Genomic DNA, 16,242 nt, shown 5'->3' on the forward strand with positions numbered 1-16,242 from the left:
TCTTTAAAAGAGTATCTGCCAGCCAAGATATCTCCCTAGAAGAGGTGCAAGAAAACAAGTACAAGCTACTGCAAATTTTACAGACATCCACTACATCCAAAATCGCACTACCAATAAATGATGCCATAATGGAACTGGCAGAGACTGTTTGGCAGACCCCCGCAACCATACCACCTACCAGCAAAAGAGCAAAACAGGAAGTACTTCTTCCCAGCTAAAAGGGTGGACTTTTTGTTCTCTCATCCATAACTCAATTCTCTAGTGGTGGAAGCTGATAACCATCACAGCTAACAACCCCAATTCCGGTCCACTCCACAGAACAAAGAACATAAACAATTAGACCTCTTAGGCTGAAAAGTATACTCATTAGCTACACTCCAATTGCAGGTAGCCAATTATTCGGCCCTTTTAGCCAAGTACAACTATGACAATTATAGTAAGCTGCAAGAATTCCTTACCGGAGGATGGATGTAGCGGACACTGCAGCGAGAACAACGGCCATGGCAGTTATAATGCATAGGGCTTCGTGGTTGCAGTCGTCCGGGATCCCCAAAGATCTCCAACTCAAAGTAGAAGATCTCCCCTTCAACCGGGGAACTCTATGAAGGACTCTAGGGCCACCTAAAGAGGGACAGGGAAAGGGGTAGGGGAGTGGGAAGGGAGAGGAAGGGGATGGCATTACCCGATCTTATAATCTCCTGTACCCTTTGCTCCGTTGTTATTGCTGCCCAGGTATGCAATAGAACAGGCACAGGCAGTGGCCACAAGGTTGGGTAGGAGTATCTGACAGCGCTGTATTGTGGGGGAGATCATTCAGATCCTCGACCAAGACTTCAAAACTGTGGCTTGGTGGTAGATGGTTATGAAGAGGAGGACTGAGTTTGAGTAGCCCTATGTCTTTGTGAACATTGTTTATGTCTGTTCTGGTCAAATTGCTGTTGTTGTGGGTGGTGGAAAGAGGTGTGTCTGCCCTTTTGGTACAGTTGGTATCAATGTCTTTTGTTAGGAGACACGTCTATGGCTAAGGTGCGCAGGGTGGCCCTAGAGTCCTTCAGGGACCCTTCTCACGAGCACCTCTTAAAACAGGAAGTGAACCATCTCCTACATTGGGTGCTATGGAGAAAATTCCAGCTCAATACAAAGGGAAGGGTTTTTACTCCCATTATTTTCTCAACAAAAAGAAAAACAGTGGATGGAGGCCCATCTTAGATCTTTGGAAGCTCAACAAATTTGTGCAGAATCAGATTCAAAATGGTCAAACTGGCCACAATTATTCCAGCTCTGGACAAGGGGGACTGGTTTTCAGCCTTCGACCTCCAAGATGCTTACTTTCATATTACCATACACCCAGCGCACAGATGATTTTTAAGATTCACGGTAGGGGTCAACCATTACCAATACAGAATACTACCTTTTGGCCTTTCCACTGCCCCTCAAGTTTTTTTAAAAACTGTTGCTGTAGTGGTGGTCCACTTACAGAGAAGAGGAGTGATGATCTTCCCGTACCTAGACGATTGTCTACTGAAAGGCACAACTCGGGAAGAAGCGACACACATGATGTAGACAACCATCGAGCTGTTCCAGACACTAGGGTTGCAGATAAATATACAGAAATCTACACTGAACCCAGTAACAACTGGAATTCACCGGGCCTACCTCACACAGCTCAGGGCACTGTTGCCCCATCACAGATTCATGACAATAACCAACCTCATCTCGACAGTCACTGGCAGCCCTAAAACGTCCTCCAAAATCTGCCTACAGCTATTAGGTCACATGGCAGCCATGACGTTCGTGGTGAGACATATGAGACTGCATAGGCGTTGCCTACAGGGCTGGCTGAGCCCTGTGTACACCCCCTGCAAACAGTCTAAACAAAAGAGTAACAGTACTCTCAAAGGTCGATGAAACCAGAAAGCATCTGCACAGGGATTCCTTTCCAACAGGATCCTCAGTCACTAATAACCATGACCGACGCATCACTTATAAGCTGGGGAGCTCACTTGGACCAGTACACCATGTAAGGCTAATGGTCACCGATGGAAACTCAGCTCTACGTCAATCTCCTGGAGCTCCAAGCGGTATACAATGCATGTAGGCACTTCCTCCCAATCATCTGGAACAAATCAATCCGCATACTGACTGACAACATAGCATGCATGTTCTATATCAATCGTCAAGGAGGAGCTCATTCCCATTCACTCTGCACCAAGGCCCTGAAATTGTGGAACTAGTACATTAACCACAGTATAACCATCTTGGCATCTTACCTCCTGGGATGTCAGAATATGATGGTGGACACACTAAGCAGACACTTCTCTGAGGAACACAAATGGGAAATAAACTACAGTATCCTCCAATCAATATTCCAAAAATGGGGCTATCCATCTGTAGACCTGTTTGCATCAGCAACAAACCACAAGTGCCCACTTTTCTGCTCCAGGGTGGGACTGGCACCCAAGTCACTAGGGGATGCCTTTCTCATCTTGTGGGACACATTACTCATGTACGCATTCCCACCAATACCTCTAATCTCGTGAGTCAGTCACAAGATACGGACTGACAAGGCCCATATCATACTAATTGTTCCAACGTGGTCCAGACAGACTTGGTTCCCTTACTTGTTGCGCCTGGCAGTGTGAGTGAGAAAGTTGTAGTGCTGTAAATTGCCACTGTAGACAAGCCCTATATTAGGCCTTACCAGGCTCTCTGCAACAACACACACAACTCCAAAGCCCCTACCATCCACAGTGGGGCACTGCTCTACAGACACCTGAAGTGGAGCACCCACAGGGACACTACTCAAAGAAGAAGAGGAAGTTACTCATCTTGTGCAGTAACAAGGGTTCTTCGAGATGTGTCCCGCTGTGGGTGCTCCACTACCCACCCTCCACCACTCTAGTTCGGAGTTCGTGCCTGCAATAGAGAAGGAACTGAACAGGTCAGGTCATACACACGCTAAATGAGGTGCCAATGGTACCGCAAGATGACTACTGTGCACACGCGCCCCGACCAAGCACTGCCACTGAAAATCTCTGATCTGTGGTGCAGGGACGCACCGACACCTAAAGTGGAGCACCTACAGGGACACACATGTCGAAGAACCTTCGTTACGCCAATGGTGACCTCAGCTCTGCGTCCATCAGCAAAAACTTAAGCCTGACCTCACTGCGTTTCTAGGTTTAAAGTCTCTGTAAATTTAACACTGAACCCTGACATGAGTCTCCCCAAGATACTTCAGGCAGCTGGAGTGTGGGTCATTCAGCGGTATTGGCGGCTTGCAAAATTGGCAGGGTTTAAACCCTGGTGACTGAGGCATGCCCCAGCAACAGTACCAGTACCCAGGAACAGGAACTGAAGTGTTTGAAAACACTTAAAAAAAAACAAAACTTATCTATAACTAACCAAAACCGAACTACTAAAACAGGTACAAACTATATACAAATAAGAGGAAAAACTTGCACTAGCAAGGAATACATTCCAACAATTGTCATGAGCAGTGAGAAGGAGGGTCAAGGGTGGCGCAGCACCATCATGCAGCAGAGGGCACATGAGCCACCCTGACCAGGTACCGCTAAGGGAAAAATCTCCGACAACTGTGCACTGAGTGTGCCCACACCTGAAGTAGAATGGATATGTGCAACACATTTGAAGCACAGTAGCTACGGAACAATTAGTAACTGTTTCTTTTTCAACTGATGGTTCTTGTCACCTCCTGAATGAAGTCCATGTCTCACTTATGGATGCAAAAACATCTTTGTGCTGAGACAGAGTTCAAGATCTGTCAAACCTGTGTGCTCCTGTATTGCTAAATGGGTCAGAAACTGGACTCTCTCTATCAGACTTGAAACAGCTACAGGTATTCCATATATCCTGTCAGCGCCAAATCCCGAGCATGTAGTGGTTTGACTTTTTGGATATGTTAGTCATGCAATGATCTGGCATTCCTTCAGTTGCTCATTATATTAAAAAATGGTATTGTGTGCTTTTTGGCCATGTCAACAGGATGGACAAAAACATGCCAGCACACTGCTTTCAAACTCTTCTCGACACATGAAGAGGTGCACACCTGATTCAACCTGGCACTGCCTACAAGGCTGCCTCAAAGATTCATGAATACACAGGATTGAGCCAGATCTGGAAACTTCGCTACATGATGCCTGGTGTAATGCTGTCAACCGTGGTTGCTCTGTCTGATGCAATGATCCTTAGTAGACTCTGGGCTGGTCCACACTAAGCCCCCAGTTCAAACTAAGATACGCAACTTCAGCTACGTGAATAACGTAGCTGAAGTCGAAGTATCTTAGTTCGAACTTAAAGGTACTTACCGCGGGTCCACACGCGGCAGGCAGGCTCCCCCGTCGACTCCGCCTACTCCTTTCGCGGAGCAGGATTACCGGCGTCGATGGCGAGCACTTCCGGGATCGATTTATCGCGTCTAGACAAGACGCGATAAATCGATCCCAGAAGATGGATTGCTTGCCGCCGAACCAGCGGGTAAGTATAGACGTACCCTCTGTGTCTGATGGGCACATTCCTTTGAAGGATTGAGGCCCTGTATAGTGTAGCATTGTTTATTTGTTTTTCTTATATTCTTAATATATTTTGGGCTACAGCTGAGGCTGGTAATGGAAGTGAGGAGGGTTCTGTTGCTAGATTTTTGTACAGAAGGGGTAGTTCTGCTTTTAATGGCTGAAATCATGAAGTTATAACCTACTCAGTAGAACCGTGTCCTGCAAAGATTTAAGCCTTGCTTGACTTTACACACTGCATTAAATACTGGTCATGCTGAAGTCAATTGGAATTTTGCCATTGACTTCTATTGGGGCCAGAATTTCAGCTTGTGACTTCAAGGACATGCATAAGTCTTTGCAGGATCAGGGCCTTAGACAACTTTAAAGACACTTTAAGTAGTTTCTTTTAACCAGACAACTTTTGACATGATCCTTTTGCTTTATAACTGACTATCTTGTCTGTTAGATTAGGGAATATGAAATATTTAACCCTAATACATTTGATTTTCTGCATAAATGGTTTTTTAAATTGATACATAGTTAACTGTTTTTAATAAAGAGAGATTCCATGTATGGACTTCCTTCTTATAATTTGACAATTAAAGTTTTACTTAATATTAAATATGAATGTATCAGTTGATACTACCTGCACTTTCAGCATTCCAATTCTGCAATATAATTTTGTTCAGCAAAAGGGCTTATTCAGTTGAAATCTGCATCCTTCATTTGGATTATGACGACAAATTTGTTCTCAATTAAATAAAAAATATCTTCAATAATAAGGTTGTCAAGTGATTAAAAAAATTAATCATGTGATTAATCGTACTGTTAAAGAAGAATAGGGTACCATTTATTTAAAAATGTTTGATGTTTTCTCCATTTTCAAATATATTGATTTCAATTACCACACAGAATACAAAGTATACGGTGCTCAGTTTATATTATTATTTTTATTACAAATATTTGCACAGTTAAAAACAAAAGAAATATTTTTCAATTCAACTAATACAAATAATGTAGTTCAATCTCTTCATCATGAAAGTTGAACTTACAAATGTAGAATTATGTACCAAAAAAACCCTGCATTCAAAAATAATTTTTTTTTAAACTTCAGAGCCTATACCTCCACTCAGTCCTACTTCTTGTTCAGCCAATCGCTCAGACAAACAAGTTTGTTTACATTTGCAGGAGATAATGCTCCTCGCTTCTTGTTTACAATGTCACCTGAAAGTGACAACAGGTGTTGCATGGCATTGTTGTAGCCGGCGTAGCAAGATATTTACATGCCAGATGCGCTAAAGATTCATATGTCCCTTCATGCTTCAACCACTATTCCAGAGGACATGCGTCCGTGCCAATGACAGGTTCTGCTCGATAACGATCCAAAGAAGTGCGGCCCGACACACATTCGTTTTCATCATCTGAGTCAGATGCCACCAGCAAAAAGTTGATTTTCTTTTTTGGTGGTTCTGTTCTGTAGTTTCTGCGTCGGAGTGTTGCTCTTTTAACGCTTCTGAAAGCATGCTCCACACCTCATCCCTCTCAGATTTTGGAAGGCACTTCAGATTCTTAAATCTTGGGTCGAGTGCTGTAGCTATCTTTAGATATCCCACAATGGTACCTTCTTTGCATTTTGTCAAATCTGCAGTGAAAGTGTTCTTAAAATGAATAATGTGCTGGGTCATCATTCGAGACTGCTATAACAGAAATATATGGCAGAATGTGGGTAAAACAGAGCAGGAAACATACAATTGTCCCCCAAGGAGCTCAGTCACAAATTTAATTAACACTTTTTTTTTTTTTTAAACGAGCATTCTCAGCATTGAAGCATGTCCTCTGGAATGGTGGCTGAAGCTTGAAGGGGCATACGAATGTTTAGCATATGTGGCATGGAAATACCTTGCAATGCCGGCTATAAAAGTGCCATGCAAACGCCTAGTCTCACTTTCAGGGTGACATTGTAAATAAGAAGTGGGCAGCATTATGTCCCTGTAACAGTGCGGACTCACCCCTGCGGCGCCTCCTGCTGGTCGTCTCCGGGAATTAGCTCATTCCAGCTCCGGAGCGCACTCTGCAGGCCGGGGATCCACCTGTCCTCTGGCCCCCGCATCCCTCCCTGGACCCCGGTGCCCTTGTACCTGGGGTGCTGCCCCCTAGCCGTAACCCTTCAGTCTTAGGGTCTCCCCGGGGAACCCCCACCCACTGTCTCCACCTTGCCTCAGTTGTAGGCTACTGCCAGTCACCAATTAGCCCCCGCTCCCTGGGGCAGACTGCAGTATAAGCCACTCATCATAGGCAAGGTTGGGTTTGGACCTGCTGCCTTGGCCTACCCCTGGGCTGCCCTTCTGCTAGGCCGCAGCCTGGAGCTTTCCAGGCTGGAGCTCCCCAGCTCCTCTGCCTTTCCCCAGCCCTGCTCCACTCATGTACCCAGTCTCTATCTTCCTGCAGCCAGGCCCTTCCCTCTCTGAATGCAGAGAGAGACTGAGTCCTGGCTCCCAGCCTTTATAGGGCCAGCTGGGTCCTGACTGGGGCATGGCCCAGCTGCGGCTGCTTCCCCAATCAGTTCAGGTCTTTCTTTCACAGCCTGCCAGCCTTCTCCCAGGGCTAGTTCCAACCCTATCATGGCTGGAGTGGGTCAACACCCCGCTACGGTCCCATAAATTTAAACAAACTTGTTTGTCTTAGCGATTGGTTGAACAAAGGAAGTAGGACTGAGTGGACTTGTAGGCTCTAAAGTTTTACATTGTTTTGGTTTTTCGAGTGCAGTTATGTAACAAATAAAAATCTACATTTGTAAGTTGCACTTTCACCATAAAGAGATTGCATACAGTACTTGTATGAGGTGAATTGAAAAATATTTCTTTTGTATATCATTTTTACAGTGCAAATATTTGTAATAAAAAATATGAAGTGAGCACTGTACACTTTGTATTCTGTGTTGTAATTGAAATCAATATATTTGAAAATGTAGAAAACATCCAAATATATTTAATAAATTTCAATTGGAATTCTATTGTTTAACAGTGTGATTAAAAATGTGATTAATCATGATTCATTTTATTATCGCAATTAATTTTTTGAGTTAATTGCGAGAGTTAACTGTGATTAATTGACAGCCCTAATAATAGTATTAATTTATTCTTGTATGAAATACTAAAACTATAAATATACTACCACAGAAACTTTTCTAGTAATATTTATGGATTTGTATTTTATGTATGTATTTATTTTTGAATAACAGAGGTAAGCCAGAGAATTCAAACAGCACGCCCTGCTGGGAGACAGGTGATGCTGCACTATTTGCTACCATGGATGAATAATATTGAGTTGGTAGATTTGAAACCTTTGCCAACAATACGGCATCAAGATGAAGATGAAGAGGATTCTTTAAAAGACAGAGAAATTATGGTAAACAGCAGGCGCTGGCTACGAGGAGAAGGCTGGGGATCACCACAGGCTACTGCTATGGTTTTAAACAATCTGATGTATATGACAGCAAAGGTAAAACCAGTCTTTTGATATTTCTTGTTGTTTGATTCAGAGAACTGTTAAATCCAGAAAGGGAAGAGGTGCAGTATAGGGCTACTGATACCAATTAGTGAGCTTTTATTAGCAAGCTGTTTTAGGCAGTATGCAATTCTTCATTAGTATGGTTTGTCAGCTTATGCAAAAATTTTCAAAAGCCAGTTCTCCAAATTATTTGTGGGTCTGGGAGCTACCAAATAGTTTAATGAACATTCTGGGCAATTTTAGGAGAAGCACATGGCATGCTATTGAGCCTATAAAATAATAACAGCTTATTTTTAATAAGAATGTCTTAATGATTACAGGCTTAAAATTGCTGTCCCATAATTTAGATATCTAGATAGATAACTCCCTTGTGTAACTTAAAAAAACAACAACCCAACAAACCTACCTAAAAACTAGTGGTGAGAGAACCTCAAAGGGATTGCTCAGATTGTGTGTGTCTTCTCTGTTTCTTTATTCTCCCTGGATAATTTGTTTGTCATTCTGTTTCTTCCTGCCTCCAAGTAAACAATAGGTTTTCTTTATGTTCTCTCTCCATTTAGTAAACTACATCTTTTTCCCTCCCTCCTTTTGTCCCCTTAGAAACCAAAGTTCTGAGAGTGATGTGGAAGGGTGGGATACGAGAGAGATGGTGGTGGTGTGGGCTAATCCTGTTGCTGGTAGCTGACGGAAGGCTGTCCACTTTCCTTGTCTCATTTATTTTCTGTATCACAGCAGAGAGAAAGGGAGGGTAAGGGTGCCTTTGCTCCTCTGCCCAGTGGCTCTTAGAGGTGAAAGGCTGGCTTTTTAAATTAAAAAATTCAGGTAGTAAGTGGTTTCTGGGACATTGTGTAGGACTGTCAGTAGCTGGGATGCATTAGTAAAACCTCAGCAGTGGCAGCTAAATCTGGATAGCTGACAAGTATGCATTGCAAACTACAGTAAAAGCTTTGTTATCCAGCGTGTTGGGGGAATGAGGGGTGCCGGTTAGTCAAAAATTCCAGTTAACTAAGTTATATTTACCAACTGAATACCAATTTTCAAAGAATTAGAATACAATAAAATGAAAAAAGTATAAAATAGTATACAGGTACTCACCAATCCAGTAGTACTGCATTGCAGAGTGGTTGGTTTCTTGAAGCACTTAGGTGTAAACCTACTGTATAGAAAACTTTACCTGTAATCATATGACACTACATATCACTATGCATGGCGTACACCCAGATCACTAAAAATACATTTAACAGTAAAACTATACTGAACATAATTTAATCTTTCTTTGATTCAGAAGGTACTTCAGGCTCTTGCAGTGCCTCAGGGTCATCATTATCAACGTCAATTATAACTGTAGATGTAGAAGGTGTAGGAGATTGGGCTGGATCTGTAATGACCCTATGACTCACCTGGAAGCTGCTTTTTTGAATAAATCCCTGGTATCCGCTTGCTTACTTGTTTTCTGCCTCTTCTGCATAAAAGTAGAGTGTAGAATGTGCAATTGCATAACCACCTGGGCAGTATACCAGTCCCGGTCACTAGATTGAAGATTTGTATTGGGAGAGAATAGAAATGTCGGATAATATAGCTTTCTGGTTGATAAAGTGCCGGATAACACAGCTTTTACTGTACATTGTTGTTCTTTGCTCACTGTAGTGACCCTGAGAGAATTACTTGTATTTGGGGAATATATTAAAGAGGATGAGCATTCATAGAAGCTTCAGTGTATAGAAATAGATAAAACATAGTAGCTGATCATAAGAGTTTGTTTCCTTTTTCTCAAGCCTATTAAACTTATTCAATAGAAAATCCTTGCTTGAAGTTATTTATATTATTGAACTTTACAAAAGGGATATCTTAATTTTGTTTTCTAGTATGGTGATGAAGTGGCATGGTCAGAGATAGAGAATGTCTGGACTACTCTAGCAGACAGCTGGCCAAAGAATATGAAAATAATTTTGCACTTCTTGATCAGCATTTGTGGAGTGAATAGTGAGCCCAGCCTCTTGCCTTATGTAAGTGCTTGATGCTACAGTCTTCCCTCACGTTCTTATTTCTTTAAAATGTTATTTTATGTGTTTAGCAACTCCTCATTGAAGACCACTAAATAGATGAATAGTAACATAAAGGGTCATGCTATCACATTCTAATACAGCATGAGGCCGATGTCATCCCATTGTGTCACAATGTGACAACTCAATGCTGTGACCAGTTCAAATTCAATGTCTCCTATTTTGCAGTCTCTGACGTTGACATGTATTTTCTATTTCAAATTATCTTCCAAAATGCAAATATTCTCCCAATGAGAAGACTTCCCCTTTCTGGTATGGTTGTATTTTTATAAATGAATTCCTCTATTCAGAAATGCATGATGATTTTTAATACTATGTTTCACTCCCTCTTTCTTCTCGTATCTTGTTACCGTATTCTATGTTCTTGCACCACCATATAGTGCTGTATCTTTAAAAGAAAACTCTATTTTGACTAGGGTTTAAAAAAATAAGAAGTATTTCTCATGACTGATAAATTAATAAATGAATGATGGAATACTGCAAGGGCTGCCTGCAGACCTGTAGAATTGTGGAAACCTTCCAAGGGTGGAAGGGCATAGGAATTATTTGTGGGTGGAGACAAGGGGTTACAGGGTGAGCAGGCCAGTTTTACCAATGGATTTTGAGAGAAGAGCAGCACTGTTCAGTATTTTGTGGAGTAATCAATAACAAGGAACATGGTGCCAATAATTCCTTCCAACTTTTAATGAGGGAATTCCAGCTCAAACACCTCACATCACAACCCAGTATAATTTTATATACATGTTGAACCAAAGCAATGGCAAAATAATCCCCCATGGTACTCTGCATTAGAGAATCCGCAGAGCAATTGTTTGCCACTAACCTCTGAGTTCACACAGAAAAATCAGAATGGAGATACTGAGGAATGACTCCATCCAGTTTCCAGGATCTCTAGATGCCTCAAGATAAATTCAAGATCATTGTTATCTAGGGTTGCCAACTTTCTAATTGCAGAAAACTGAAGACCCCTGCCCCGCCCCTTCTCTGAGGCCCTGCCCCCAACTCACTCCATCCCCCCTCCTTCTGTCGTTCACTCTCCCCTACCCTTACTCGATCATTTTCACCGGGCTGGGGAAGGAGGTTGGGTGCAGGAAGGGGTGAGGGCTCCAGCTGGGGTGCAGGTTCTTGGGTGGGTCCAGAAATGAGGTGTTCAGGGTGTGGGAGGGGGCTCTGGGCTGGGGCAGGGGGTTGGGGTGTGGGAGGGGGTGGGGGCTCTGGCTGGGGGTGCGGACTCTGGGGTGGGGCTAGGGATGAGGGGTTTGGGGTGGAGGAAGGGGCTCTGGGCTGCGGCCGAGAGGTTCGGAGTGCAGGGAGGGCTCCAGCTGGGGGTGTGGGCTCTGGAGTGGGTCCGGGGATGAGGGATTTGGGGTGTAGGAGGGGGCTCTGGGCTGGGGCAGGGTGTTGGGGTGCAGGAGATGGTACGGGGTGTGGGCTCCGGGAGGGAGTTTGGCTATTTGAGGGGGCTCAGGGCTGGGACAGGGGATTGGGGTGTGGGAGGGGATGCAGGGTGCGGGCTCCAGGAGGGAATTTGGATTTGGGAGGGGGCTGAGGGCTGGGGCAGGGAGTTGGGGTGCGGGAGGGTGTGAGGGATGCAGGCTCCGGGCTCAGGCGGCTCCCGGGAAGTGGACGGCATGTCCCTCCCGCTCCTAGGCGGGGGTCGGGGGGGCAGAGGGCTCCGTGCACTGCCCCTGTCCATAGGTGCCTCCCCCGCAGCTCCCATTGGCCATGGTTCCCAGCCAATGGGAGCTGCGGAGCTGGTGCTCGGGGCGGGGGCAGTGTCTGGAGCCCCCGTGGCTGTCCCTATGCTTAGAAGCCGGAGGGACATGCTGGCCGCTTCCCAGGACCTGCGTGGAGCCGGGTAGGAAGCCTGCCAGCCCCACACTAACCGGACTTTTAACAGCCTGGTCAGCGGTGCTGACTGGAACCACCAGAGTCCCTTTTCGATCCAGTGTTCTGGTCGAAAACCAGACACCTGGCATCTCTAATGTTATCAGAGGTTGCTGAAAAGAGTAAAAGAATGAGCGATCATTTTATCCCTAACTAGAATAACTATTGACAGTCTTCTGTTTCTCAGCATTGAGTTCGAAGTACTTTTTTTCTTTGTTTATTTCTTAAAGAATATAACTTACAATAATTTACTGAAATAAGACCTCATATAGATCCCACATTGACTTAATATGCAATTAATAATAAAATATTTCTTTAATTAGTTGTTTAAGATCTTGTTAAAACATACGAAGGACTCAAATATCTTGAGATTTAAACATATGCTGTGTTGCAATATTAGCACTTGAACAAGAAAAGTGGTACAAATAATACAAGTAAAATAAAGTTCACACTGTATCATCATTAAAAGGACGCTGTATAGGGCAAAAGTATAGGTTTATTAAAACGTGATTTTACGAAACCTAATTGAAATGTGTTTCATTGTTTTTTTTAAAAGGTATTTCAATTAAATCATTATTTTTGTTTGGATTTAAATGTCTCTGCAGCATACACAACAAACATGTGGCTATAGTAATATATGAGAATCAGAAAGTGAAACTGGATAAAAACAAAAATGAAACTTTATAAGTTTGCATTTTCGTTGTCCAACTTAAATTAAATGCAAAAAGTAAATAATCACAATAAATGATGAATATTAAAGTCTGTAAAAATTTAAATATTTGCATTTAAATATTAATAATCTAATGTGGGTTGTTTTTTATAACACTGGTAAGGAATTTTTTTATCTTCATGATATCTCAGTAAGGAATGCTATCTTTGTTTATATTTCTGATGTTTATTCCTAGTGACAGATCATAGAATCATAGAATATTAGGGTTGGAAGAGACCTCAGGAGGTCATCTAGTACAATCCCCTGCTCAAAGCAGGACCAACACCAACTAAATCATCCCAGCCAGGGCTTTGTCAAGCTAGGCCTTAAAAATCTCTAAGGATGGAGATGCCACCACTTCCCTAGGTAACCCATTCCAGTGCTTCACCACCCTCCTAGTGAAATAGTGTTTCCTAATATCCAACCTAAACCTCCCCACTGCAACTTGAGACCATTTCTTCTTGTTCTGTCATCTGCCATCACTGAGAACAGCCTAGATACTTATGTCATTATGATTTCTCTTAGAACTAGAATAGATTACATAAATCTTCATATGCAATAAATAGTAAATGGTATGTAGCTAACGGCAAAGGATTGTGGTGTACAGTTCACCTTCTGTTTTTTCCTCATCTTTAAAAAAACATAAATTCAATCTCTCAAATATTTCTGTTTTTAATGACAGGTGAAGAAGGTTATTGTTTACTTGGGTAGAGATAAAACAATGCAACTATTGGAAGAACTGGTGAGTGAACTACAGCTTACAGATCCAGTCAGCTCTGGAGTCACTCATATGGATAATCCACCATATTACCGCATCACTTCCAGTTACAAAATTCCTTCTGTCACTTCAGGTGAGAATTCGTTTGACTAGGCTATTACTGTGTTTTAGTTGTTATTTTCTATTGTTATGAGTTAATTGGAAAATTTAAATGCAGTACAGGCCCAATAGATTTAATATAAACAAATAAAAAAGCTTTTTTTTTTTTAATTTTTGACTTATTGATACCATTAAATGTCAGATTTGCCATTCCTTGTACATACAGAGATCTCGCTAATGTTAAAAAATACAAGACTGATCTTAAGTTATTACTGATTTTCACACAGATTCTCTTTGCGTGAACCTATGTGTATGTTTAGCCTTGTCTGCACTCAAAACTTGCACTGGTTTAACTAAAGTGAGTTTTTAAATCGAGTTAGTTAAACTGTTGGGAATCCTTAAATCGATTTAAACAGGTTTATACTGATGTAGTGTAAATTGGTAGCTTACTGACATAAGCAAAATCTATATATGCCTGTGTAAACTTATTTAAGAGTGCTAAGATAGGAAATTGTATCGATTTTAAATAAATAATTAAAAATAATGTTCATTAAACTGGTGCAAGTTCTGTGTGTAGACAAAGGGCTTGGTTTCTACAAATTAAAAAAACAAACAAACCTGAAGACTTAAAAGGACACTTTTTTTGCAATGTGCCTCAGTCCTGCAGCTTGCTGAGCCCTCAGGCTCTGATCCAGCAGAACACCTAAGCATCTTATTTTTAAACAAATAAATAGTCTCAATGACTTCATGTACTCTAAGTTAAGAACCTTGTAGGATTGAGCCCATGGATTGCCTGGCATCCAGTTTTCAACTGGAACACCCGGTCAAAAAGGGATCCTGGTGGCTCCAGTCAGCACAGCTGACCAGGCCTCTAAAAGTCCGGTTGGTCACAGTGTCCGGCTCCATGTGGCTCCCAGAAGTGGCTGGCATGTCCCTCCGGATCCTAGGCGCAGCGGCAGCCAGGGAGGCGCCACGTGCTGCCCCAAGCACCATCTCCACAGCTCCCATTGGCAGGGAACTGCAGCCAGTGGGAGGTGTGGGGGTGGTGCCTGCAGACGGGGGCAGTGTGCAGAGCCCCCTGGCCATCCCTGCGCTTAGGAGCCAGAGGGACATGCCTGAGGTAAGCGCTGCCCAGAGACCGTACCCCTCCCCCACTCCCACAACCCTACCCCAACCCTGAGCCCCCTCCCGCACCGAAACTCCCTCCCAGAGCCCGCACACCCTCCCGCACTCCAAACCCCTTGGCTCCGGCCTGGAACCCCCTTCTGTACCCCAAACCCCTCATCCCCAACCCCACCCTAGTACCTGTACCCCCAGCTGGAGCCCTCACTCCCTACCACACCCCAACCTCCTGCCCCAGCCCAGTGAAAATGAGCGAGTAAGTGAAGGTTGGGGGAGAGTGAGCAATGGAGGGGGGGGGATGGAATGAGTAGGGGTGGGGCCTCGGAGAAGGGGCGGGGCAAGGATGTTCGGTTTTCTGCAGTCAGAAAGTTGGCAACCGTAACCATGGATCTGTGGCAGATTCTCCTAGCTCTGGAACTGTGGAAGACAGCCATAAGGCTGCTTTCTGAAAACGCCCTCACCAGCTCTTTTGCATGGTGTAGGCTTAGGGCATATCAGCATGGCTGTAGCATGCGGTGCTGCAGAGTTTCTAGGCAGCACTGTGGCTAATTGGCAGCCTGGGGAGTCTGTTATAACACAAGCAGCCCCTCCTCCCGCTCTTCCCCCCCCCCCCCCCAATTATGCCTGGGGCCTGTCCAGGCCCTGAACTGCCCAGGCCAGCCACCTTTGCTTCCCTCCCTTTGGGCTGCAAGTTCTGTGCTGTGCCTCTGTGGGTCTGACATATGTTAATTCACAATGTAAACAAACCAGAAATTAGAGTGCAAAAACACTATCTCTGTACTGTAGCTAGTACTAGCTATTTCTTTTTAAGGCCAACTTGCAATCAATATATAAAATAGTGGGCGGTAACGGAAAGTGTTAGACAATTTTAATATAAGTGCTTCTGCCACTCCACCTATAATGAAGTTTATCAGCACTTTGGATTTTTTTTGTTGTGTTTCTTCCCCCTGTACGTCACATTTTTACAGTTTACTGCACAAATGCATATAATTTATTATTGTTTAATGCTAACGTAAATGGGATGCTTTATAGATGGACATGAAGACAAGGGTAGATCCTGTGCTGCAACAGTACAAAGATAGTGTTTTTGCACTCTAATTTCTGGTTTGTTTACATTGTGAATTAACATATGTCAGACCCCCTAAAACCTACATTTTAGACCATTTCTGCATTTGTGGAGGCTACATGTAGCTACACGCTGCACTGAAAGGCAGGCTGTGTCCACATTCACTGGTGTATGGCGCTACACGCTGCAGTGAAAGGCAGGCTGTGTCCACATTCATTGGTGTATGGCGCTACACGCTGCACTGAAAGGCAGGCTGCGTCCACATTCACTGGTGTATGGCGCTACACGCTGCAGTGAAAGGCTCCGGAAGGGGGCAGCAGGTAAAGGCTCTGGCAGGGGGCAGCAGTGGGGAGCAGCTTCTCACTGCCAGAGCGTTTCATTGAAGCGAGAAAAGGCTCTGATGAGGGAAGCAGCAGGTAAAGGCTCTGGCAGCTCCCTGCTGCTTGAGCTTTACCTCTCGCTGCCTCCATCCTGCTAGAACATTTTGCTGTGGTGAGGAAAGACTCTGGCAGGGGGGAGCTGCCTGAGTCTTTTCCTGCCACAGTGAAAGGCTC

At 43.7% G+C, this 16,242-nt stretch overlaps 1 protein-coding gene across 1 annotated transcript in view; it reads left to right on the plus strand.

Moving 5' to 3' along the window:
- Positions 1 to 16,242, plus strand: part of FRYL (FRY like transcription coactivator) — a 336,418-nt gene that overhangs the window by 209,238 nt on the left and 110,938 nt on the right. The window contains exons 33-35 of the mRNA XM_065404953.1: positions 7,756 to 8,015; positions 9,890 to 10,030; positions 13,366 to 13,534. Of these exons, the coding sequence (XP_065261025.1) occupies positions 7,756 to 8,015; positions 9,890 to 10,030; positions 13,366 to 13,534 (570 nt within the window). The remainder of the gene's footprint in view (positions 1 to 7,755; positions 8,016 to 9,889; positions 10,031 to 13,365; positions 13,535 to 16,242) is intronic.

This window comes from Emys orbicularis, chromosome 5 (assembly GCF_028017835.1).
Source record: "Emys orbicularis isolate rEmyOrb1 chromosome 5, rEmyOrb1.hap1, whole genome shotgun sequence".
Taxonomy (NCBI): domain Eukaryota; kingdom Metazoa; phylum Chordata; order Testudines; family Emydidae; genus Emys; species Emys orbicularis.